At 44.6% G+C, this 8,756-nt stretch overlaps 2 protein-coding genes across 2 annotated transcripts in view; one reads left to right on the top strand and one right to left on the bottom strand.

Annotated features, from left to right (window-relative positions):
* zbtb39 (zinc finger and BTB domain containing 39) overlaps positions 1–1,676 on the top strand; it is a 4,717-nt gene extending 3,041 nt beyond the window's left edge. Inside the window, exon 2 of the mRNA XM_008293806.1 lies at positions 36–1,676. Within this exon, the coding sequence (XP_008292028.1) occupies positions 36–1,007 (972 nt within the window). The 3' untranslated portion in view covers positions 1,008–1,676. The remainder of the gene's footprint in view (positions 1–35) is intronic.
* Positions 1,677–1,978: 302 nt separating this feature from the next.
* On the bottom strand, positions 1,979–6,319 carry ackr5 (atypical chemokine receptor 5). The gene is made up of 2 exons (XM_008293797.1): positions 6,198–6,319; positions 1,979–4,443 (listed from the first exon to the last, which is right to left on the bottom strand). The coding sequence occupies exon 2, from the start codon at positions 4,436–4,438 to the stop codon at positions 3,359–3,361; it is 1,080 nt and encodes a 359-aa protein (XP_008292019.1). The 5' UTR covers positions 4,439–4,443; positions 6,198–6,319; the 3' UTR covers positions 1,979–3,358.
* Between the last annotated feature and the right edge of the window lie 2,437 nt (positions 6,320–8,756).

The following is an 8,756-nucleotide window of genomic DNA, read 5'->3' as shown; positions in this document are numbered from 1 at the left end:
GCTGCTCCTCTCTCTTCCTGTTTCTGTGGTTGCAGAGCGTCAGAAGCCACCTGCTGGCTCACGTCTGTCCTCAGAGCCTCACCTGCTCGGTGTGTCACCTCCCCCAGCTCTCCCTCTGCTCCCTGCTCTACCACGCCCTCACCCACCTGTCCCTGCCCGTCTTCTCCTGCCCTCACTGCGCCCGCTGCTTCGTGGAGCGCCCCCTGCTGGACCGACACATGGCCGCGCACGCCGAGGAGGCGGCGGCGAAGGAGAGGGAGCGCTGGGCGCTGAGGGCCTTCAAGGTGGGGGCGGAGGGAGTCGGCGGAGGAGGAGGAGGAGGCGAGGCGGAGGAGCTGCACTGCTTCCTGTGTCCGCAGACCTTCAGGTCCCCGTCGGCCTTCCAGTACCACCTGGGCCTGCACTCCACCGAGTCGCTGGGCGGCGCCGGAGGAGGCGTCGGGGGTCAGGGCTGGTCGGGCAAACGCAAAGCGGAGCAGCCCCTGGAGGGAGCCTCCTGCCCCTCCTCGTCTCCGCGGGACGTAGTCAAAATGAGCAGCCTGGGTTTAGGGGTCGGCTTCAGCTTACCCGAGAAGTTCTTCCCAGGCCCGACCCACAACCTGTTCCCTGGGGTCCGAGCCAACGGGGGCTCCGGGCAGGACGGGGCGGCGGTGGCGGCGGGGGTCCGGGTGAAGTGGTACCGGTGTCGCTACTGCGGGAAACACTTTGCCCACTCGGGGGAATTCACCTACCACCTGCGCATCCACACCGGGGAGAAGCCCTACCAGTGCAAGGTGTGCCTGCGCTTCTTCCGCGGCCGCTCCACCATGATCTGCCACCTGAAGACGCACGCCGGCGCCCTCATGTACCGCTGCACCGTCTGCGGCCTCTTCTTCTCCACGCTCAAGCTGGTGTCGTCGCACATGGAGCTGCACAAGGACCACCTGCCCCCGGACTTCAACATCGAGCAGACCTTCATGTACAACGACCACTCCAAGGAGCCGCTGGCCGCCGCCGTGGACGCCTGACATCCGTCCTCATGGACCACAGACTGCTCACAGCAGACCAGGGCTGCAGCTGGAGATTACTGTTATTACTGATTATATTTTTTAATCAAACCTTCAGTATTTAAATCGTCCAGAATGTTTTTTTTAAAAACATCCAAAGTTGCGTCTTCAAATTTCTTCTAAATCCAAAACCTAAAAAGTTCTTGCGTTTTAGAAGCCAGAGACTCGTCGGCAATTTTGGAAAATAATTTCTAAATAAAGATTATTTTTTATTGTTTATTTTATTTTATTTTTTTTACAATTATTTCATTTTTAATTTGTAAGATTTATTTTTTTTTAATTCCAGTATTTCATCTAGAAACTGCCTCCAAAATTCCAAAACAAAATTATGCAAAAAATAGTTTCTGACTAAAGATTTTTGTCGTTATTGATTATTTTCTGGATTTGTTAAGCCTTTAATTTGTAAAAAAAAAAAAAAAGTAATAAAAAATAAAATAAAATAAAAAAATTGTTACTTGAACACAAAAGTCTGCAAACGTTCACGTTGTAGAAGCTGGAACCAGAGAATATTTGGTGTTTCTGCAAAATAATTCCTGCCTAAAGATTGTTTTCATTGCTGATTATATTTTTGATTATTTATTTTTGCTTTTAAATGTTTAAAAATATCCAAATTTGCATCTTCAAATCACCTCCAAAACTAAAAAAAAATCTACAAATTCTCTAATTTTAGAAGCTGGAACCAGAAATTATTTGGCTTTTTTTTTTTTGCAAACTTCTCCCCAAATAAGGATTATTTAAATTTAAAATGCTATATCGGACTAATCACTTTTAAATAGTCGTTAAAGTCGCTTCCAAAACACAGAAATCGCCCCAAAAAGTGCTCAAAGAGAATATTTGGCACTTTTGAAAACTAATTCTGGATTAAAGATGATTTTTATTGATCATATTTCTGGTGTTTAAATTGTCAAAAAATCCTAAAAATCAATCAGTCAATCAGTCAATTAATCTTTAATTTGTTTCCCAAACACAAACGTTGTCACTTTATATAAAAAACAAACAAACATCAGGCTGGAAATTATTTACTAATAATCAATATTGTTCCCGACTGAAGATTATTTCCATTGATTATATTTTTGATTATTATTTCTGTAAAATTGCTTTTTTTTTTTGTCCAAAACACAAAAAGTTTGACTTTAAACACAAAAATCTGCAAATTCTTCCCGTTCAGACGTTCAACTGGAGGATGTTATACGTTTAGTTTGATGGCTGTTCTGACCATCAGGACCGGTTCTGGTGGGTTTTCTGTTCATCTCGCAGCTCTGTCTTAGAATGTATGATATCTACTGGACCGGCTGCTGTTCACCGAGGAGCCACTGGGGGGCAGCGTTCGGCGGCTGAAAGCTGTCGTTGAACCCCGAACACGTCTGTATGTTTCTATATCAGGATCGTTTCTAACTGTAGCGCCTCATTGTAGCACAAAGATTATTTTCTTATATTTACAGTCACTATTTTCACACGCGACGGTTTTTTTACGCGTCCTTAAAGTCGTGTTGTAGGAACGTGATTCTGTGTGATGTTCGTGTCTTACCTCATATTTATGACGAGTATTTATTATTATTGTTTTGGTGCCTTTATACGTCTCATTAACTGTTTCTAAAGCTATCGATGAATGTTTTTGAGAATCATACAAAGCCTGGAGGAGGAGGACGACTGTTATCAGCCCCTGAACTATTTTTACGTCCATCATCAGAATTTCAGTGATGAACTTGCAGAAACGTGCTTCCAGGCGTCCTGACCTTCGGCCTGTGGACTCTTCCTGCTATTGTGCCATCTGTGGACTGAAACCCCCCCCTGTTTTCTTTTTTTTTTTTTTCTTATCTCGTTAAAAACTGTCGAACACATTCCAGAAATGGAAGCGACTGTAATAAAGCTCGTTAGCGGGGAGATAGCGGAGCGGCTCGTAGAATAAACACCCAGCTTCCACATACATGCGTCTCTGAGGCTCTTTTTTTTTTTCCTTCGCTAAGCGCAGACGGACGGAGACGGTGTTGGAGGGAGTTTTATTGCATTTGAACAGAGCAGCACTACATCAGAGACAGATAAATAAGCATCGAGTAGCTACAGCTGCGATATTTGCATCCTGTTGGGACAGAATTTTGTTTACGCGCATTCCTGGTGTGGCGCTTCTTCTTTGTTAAGATTTCAGATGGTGCCACGAGTTCCTGTGGGAGTCGAGCAGCTCGGCGGAAAAAAAGCATCAAACATTTCCTGCCCTCCTCCGTTTCAACCCGCCATCAGATACATGCTTTTAACACAGAACAGGATTATGGGATCAGTCTGCGCTCAGTTCTGCCGGTTTCGTTCTTCTTCTCTTACGATCCCACGTCCGACTGGCTGGTGCTGGCGTTGCTGATCTTGCGCTGCTTCTCCGGGTCGCCTCCGTTGGGGCCGTTGGGTTTGGAGGCGGCGCCCTCCTGCTCCGCCGGTCTGGGTATGTGGTTCAGCACGGTGTTGACCAGGTTGTTCCTGAAGCTCCGGCTCAGGAAGTTGTAGAGGACGGGGTTGGCGACGCAGTGGAAGAGCGAGAGGCTCTGCAGCACGCTGAAGGAGAAGTACAGCACCTCCACCGTGTTGCAGCTGAAGATGTAGGGGTTCAGGTCGTCGATCATCATCAGGAAGATGACCAGGTGGTACGGCAGCCAGCACGCCACGAACACCAGCGAGTACACGTGGACCAGCCACACGTCCCGCCGGCCCTCCACGTCCGGCGCCGTCCGGGCCGCCCGGGCGATCAGCAGGTTGCAGGTGATGATGACGGCGGCGGGCACGAGGAACTGGAAGAGCATCCCGATCAGCGCCACCGACACGAACCACTCGGTGAAGTTGTGCTCGGGCAGCATGTAGCAGCCCGGCTCGTCCCACTCCAGGATGTCCACGTGGACGTTTTCCAGCAGGGCCAGGAACAGGGACAGAACCCACAGGCCCCCGCACAGAACCCAGCGCTGCCGGCCCGCCACCGGGAAGAAGGCGGCGGACGACGGCCGGCTCAGGGACAGGTAGCGCTCCAGCGTCATGGCGGCCAAGAAGAAGGAGCTGCTGTAGAAGTTGACCAGGTAGACGAGGTTGGTGACCTTGCAGAGGAAGCGGCCCCAGAGCCACACCTTGTCCATGGTCACCTCCATCATGAAGAAGGGCAGGATCACGATCACCATCAGGTCCGACAGGCTCACGTTGATGATGCAGAAGAGGACGCTGTTGGCCGAGTGCCGCCGGCGCCAGTTGACCCAGACGACCACCAGGTTCTCCAGCAGCCCCACCACGAAGATGAACAGGTAGATGAGGAAGAGGGCGATGCGCCGCGAGTTGTTGTCCAGCTCGATGGTGCACTCGAAGACGAACCACGGCGTCCCGTTCAGGAAGTCCAGCGAGTGGTTGTGCTGGTCGGTGCTCATGATTCCTGGAAGCAGAAGGAAAGCGTTTTGATATCTGGACAGAGTTTGGGTTTACTTTGGGCTTAATCTGATTATGATTTCAGACGTTGCATAACCGAGGAGGAGGAGGAGGAGGAGGAGGAGGGCAGAGGTGCTGAGCTGAACGTTACTCAAATGTTCCTGAGAGGTTGATACTTAAACCTCACGAAATCCATTTCACAACCTGCAGCGAGGAATTCAGAGCAGACGTTTGGCTCCGAGGCACCGAGTTCAGACGTCACGGTTCAGAATTAAAGGCATACGTTCAGTTTATGACTCGCCTCCTCTTTAGTTCTTAAAGTTGGACTCAACAGTTGAAAAAACAACAACAACAAAATAAAATGCACTAGAACTGATGCAGCAGAACCAGATGGGACGGGTTTTGTTCTGTGTGTTCTGATGAGGAAGTCCCCACATCATCCACATGACCACCACAGGGCGGGTCACAGATCAGGTGTGTTCTGCTGGCACCCAATAAAAATGAAATGGAATAAAATCTCACTAAAATATATATATATATATATATATATTTAAAAAAGCAAAAAAGAAAATTGCATTTTAACACAGAACATGTAATTTGAAATTGAGAGTTTAAATCCAAGAAATGACAAAACATTAAATTAAAAAAAAGTAAAAAATAAACACATTGTCCACATGACCACTGACAGGTTGGTAAAAGGTTCGGGTGTGTTATGCCAGCAGCTAAAAATAAATAAATAAATGAAAAAAACAAACAAACAAAAAACAAAGAAAAATTTAAATGTACTACAATTACAGTTTATAAAAATCTTTTTTTTTAAATTACTTTTAACAAAAAACTAAATTATTATAAATAAAAACAAATTATTAAATTTAATTAAAATAATATTTTAAATGGAAAATAAAGAGATTGTTATTTTAAAAAATAAATATAAACAACTACATTATAAATTGTAATAAATAAATAACAACTTTAAAGCCAAATTAAAAAGAGAAAGTCCCTTGTGACAAATAAAAGTTTTAAGATTCTGGTGTGTTATGGTCGCAGCTTCAAATAAATAAATGGCAAAAAAAATATTGAAATTTAAAGATTGTAAGAAAAAAAAACTAAATTTAAATAAAAAAATATTTAAAAATATAAATATAAAAGTTTCAACAAAAATATTAACTTTTAAAATATTGAAATAAAATATTTAAAAAACAAATTAAAAGTATGGGCTGCTGCTTTAGCTCAGCTGGTAGAGCTGGCGACCCATGTACAGGGTCTGTAGTCCCCGATGCAGCAGTCATGGGTTTGAATCCCACTCATGGCCCTTTGCTGCAGTTCTTCTCCCCACTTTCCTGTCTCTCTCTTGACTGCTCTATATAATAAAGGCCAAAAAAATTTTTAAAAAGTCCACTAAGAAAAAAATATTAAACATGTAAATGACAAATCTTAATGTAAAACCTGCAATAAGAAATACATTCAAGAAATCTACTAAACATGATTAAGAAAGTTAAAAACAAAAAAAAAAGTCGAACTCGTATTTCACACAATGCTTGTTCTGGCTGATTTCTCCTGAAGACTCTGAGGTTCTGATCCGGTCTGCAAACCTCATGTCTTTCTACTGCACCAGAACCAGTTCACAGCGTTCATCAGATTTCATGCAGCTTCATCCAAGACCCCTGAAACCTTCATACGACTTATCTTCACTCATGCAATCATGCTTCAGCAGCCGTACACAGACGTTGACGTTCAGCCTCTGGTTTTTAATCATCGTACCTCGTTAGCAGGTCCTTCTGAGGCCTCGCTGTCTTCTGGAGAGTGTTCGCTGTGCAGCCTGCAGAAGGATGATTAATCCTTCCAGCTCTGCTGCTGAAGACTATCTGAGCAATCGAGCAGCCTTCAATTTCTACCCTCCCATTTCCCCAGAACACCCAGAGAGCTGCAACAGGACTTCCTCAGTGAGGACTGGGAGTGGAGGTCCAGGGACACCCACTCAGCTACAGAGGATGCAGAGCTGCAGTTAATATCCTAAAAACCAGGATTTTATATGAAATGACTCCAAACTAAGCACCAGTTTGTCCCGTGTCAGCTGGAACGAGCTCCAGCACCCTGCGACCCGTCACGGGACGAAGGATGGATGAAGAATATTAATGACATGATAAATATCTGGGATTCATAACAAACCAAACAGCTGCTAAACCTGTTAATTATTCAGCAGGTTGGGATTATTTTAATGGCGCATAAATTCCCCCTGGTATGCTAATGGAGCGCTAGCACATCCACACTCGCTGTGAGCTGCTAAATACTAAAGTCATGCTAAAAAAAAACAAACAATAATAAAAAACAATAATATTATATACAATAATATTGGTAACACATGCTAATGCCTTGCTAACACACCTTACAAGGACACTGCTAACATGCTAATATTAAACAAGTGGAATGTTACAATTTAGCATTCTTTATTTGGCTACTTAGCATGCAAAAAGTTGCTAATTAGCTAATTATTAATTAACTTAAGTGTCATTTTGAGCTAAAAAGATTAGACGATTGATAATTTATTAATCATTCTATATAATTATTTTGATTTATTGTTTGTCATTTTGAGGTTTGGACTGTTTTCTTCTATTTAAAAACCAAATATTCTGCTAATTAATTAAAAATGTAAAAAGTAGGAGAATTGAGCAATGATGAAGATAATCAATGGCTGTCACCTCAGTCAGCTACACCAGCAAAATGTTAATATGTGAGTATTTACCATCTAATATTACAATATATACGTGTGTCTGAGAAAATGTTTAACAATGCAGAACTTGCAATGGAACGTTTTTACGATGTAGTATCAGTACTTTCACTCTCTGCTGCTGCATTTCCATCCCTAAAGCCAAGAATGTGGGTAAACAAAAGCATTAATTCGTGTTCATCTCCCCCACAGTACCAGATCACAGGTAATTTAAGGTCCAATTCCCAGATTTCAGTGGAAAAACAAGCGTTTACTTTTGGTTTACGTCGACTCTGGGATGTCAGCTGCTTTCGTGAATGACCCGACATGATCCTGCATGTATTCGGCTGCTAGGAATGGTGCAAAAAGTGGTAAAAAACAGGCCCCACATAGCTGAGAACAATGCGAGGAAGCCCCCCTCTGAGCTGTGATGAGCTGAGCATGGTGGGAGGCCTGTGGCACATCCAACTCACTGAGGAAGGGGGCTCTTTAACCCAGACATGCACGCACATCCTCATCGTCACGTTATCTCCACGCTGTTTAAAAGTGAGCAGATATCTGGCTTTTTATTGGCGACACGAGCGGGGGTCGGGTTAGACGTGAACACAGGTGTATCGCGGGGAGCAAGTGCTTCCCTCTGATAAACCTGCAGCAGCTCGTGGTGACTGAGCCCAGATGAGTCCTCGAATCCCCGCGGTCAGCATCGTATGGAGCAAACACAGGAACGTTTATGTTGGCTGCGATTCGCACTGATTAATGGGATGTGCTCCCTGAACCTGGTGTTCCTACTGCTTCTCTGGACCCGTCAGCAGTTTGCAGCTTAGTGACCCCGTCAACTGCTCCCTCCTTCTGACTTTGCTGCTCATCCTGCCTGAGCGCCATTGTCCCCGTCGCCTCACTTTAGTGGTGGAACGAGGAGGAACCGGTCAGCAAATTCAGTCTCTGCTGGTGAAACAGGAAGGAACCGGTCAGCAGAAACTCATCTTCAGGGAAGAGTGAGACAAAAAGCAGCCCCTGACCTCCACCGTGTTATCTAAGAACAACGATAATGTCAGAACCTATAGAGTACCTGATATTCTGACCTGTGAAATACCACTTACTACCTCTAAAGTTATTAGAACTCTTTATGTGGCGGAAGCTAAGGGAGGCTGCTATGTGACAGCAACGGGGCGGTAGATTTACCAAACCAGCCAGTTACATATCATTATTATAAAATGTCAAATCAGTGACTGACTCATCAGATCAACACAAGAGCAGCCAACTGGTGCTTCAAGTCACACAGTTATTGAAATGGAGATCATGCGAGTGCAGTATAAAGACGTGTATCTGGAGGGTCCGATTACTAATGAATCAGGACTCCTGGGTAGAACTACACCATGAAGACAAAAGATTACTTCAAGCAACTGGATGAAAAAGTTGCTGAAAACCATAAATCAGGATACGAGAACATTTCCAAGTCATTGAGTATCTCTTGGAGGACAGTGGTGGCAGCACCATGACTACAGACCAGTTGCCTTGACATCTCACATCATGAAGGTCCTGGAGAGACTCTTACTGGCTCACCTCAACAAGCAAGTCAACACCTTTCAGGACCCATTACAGTTCGCATATCG

Source organism: Stegastes partitus, unplaced genomic scaffold (assembly GCF_000690725.1).
Source record: "Stegastes partitus isolate 25-593 unplaced genomic scaffold, Stegastes_partitus-1.0.2 Scaffold913, whole genome shotgun sequence".
Classification (NCBI taxonomy): Eukaryota; Metazoa; Chordata; class Actinopteri; family Pomacentridae; genus Stegastes; species Stegastes partitus.
The sequence above is the reverse complement of the archived record's forward strand: the minus strand, read 5'-3'. Positions and strand labels throughout refer to the sequence as shown.

Excerpts from the sequence above, each read along its gene's own strand:
- ackr5 (XM_008293797.1), bottom strand. The coding sequence starts at position 4,438 with ATGAGCACCGACCAGCACAACCACTCGCTGGACTTCCTGAACGGGACG.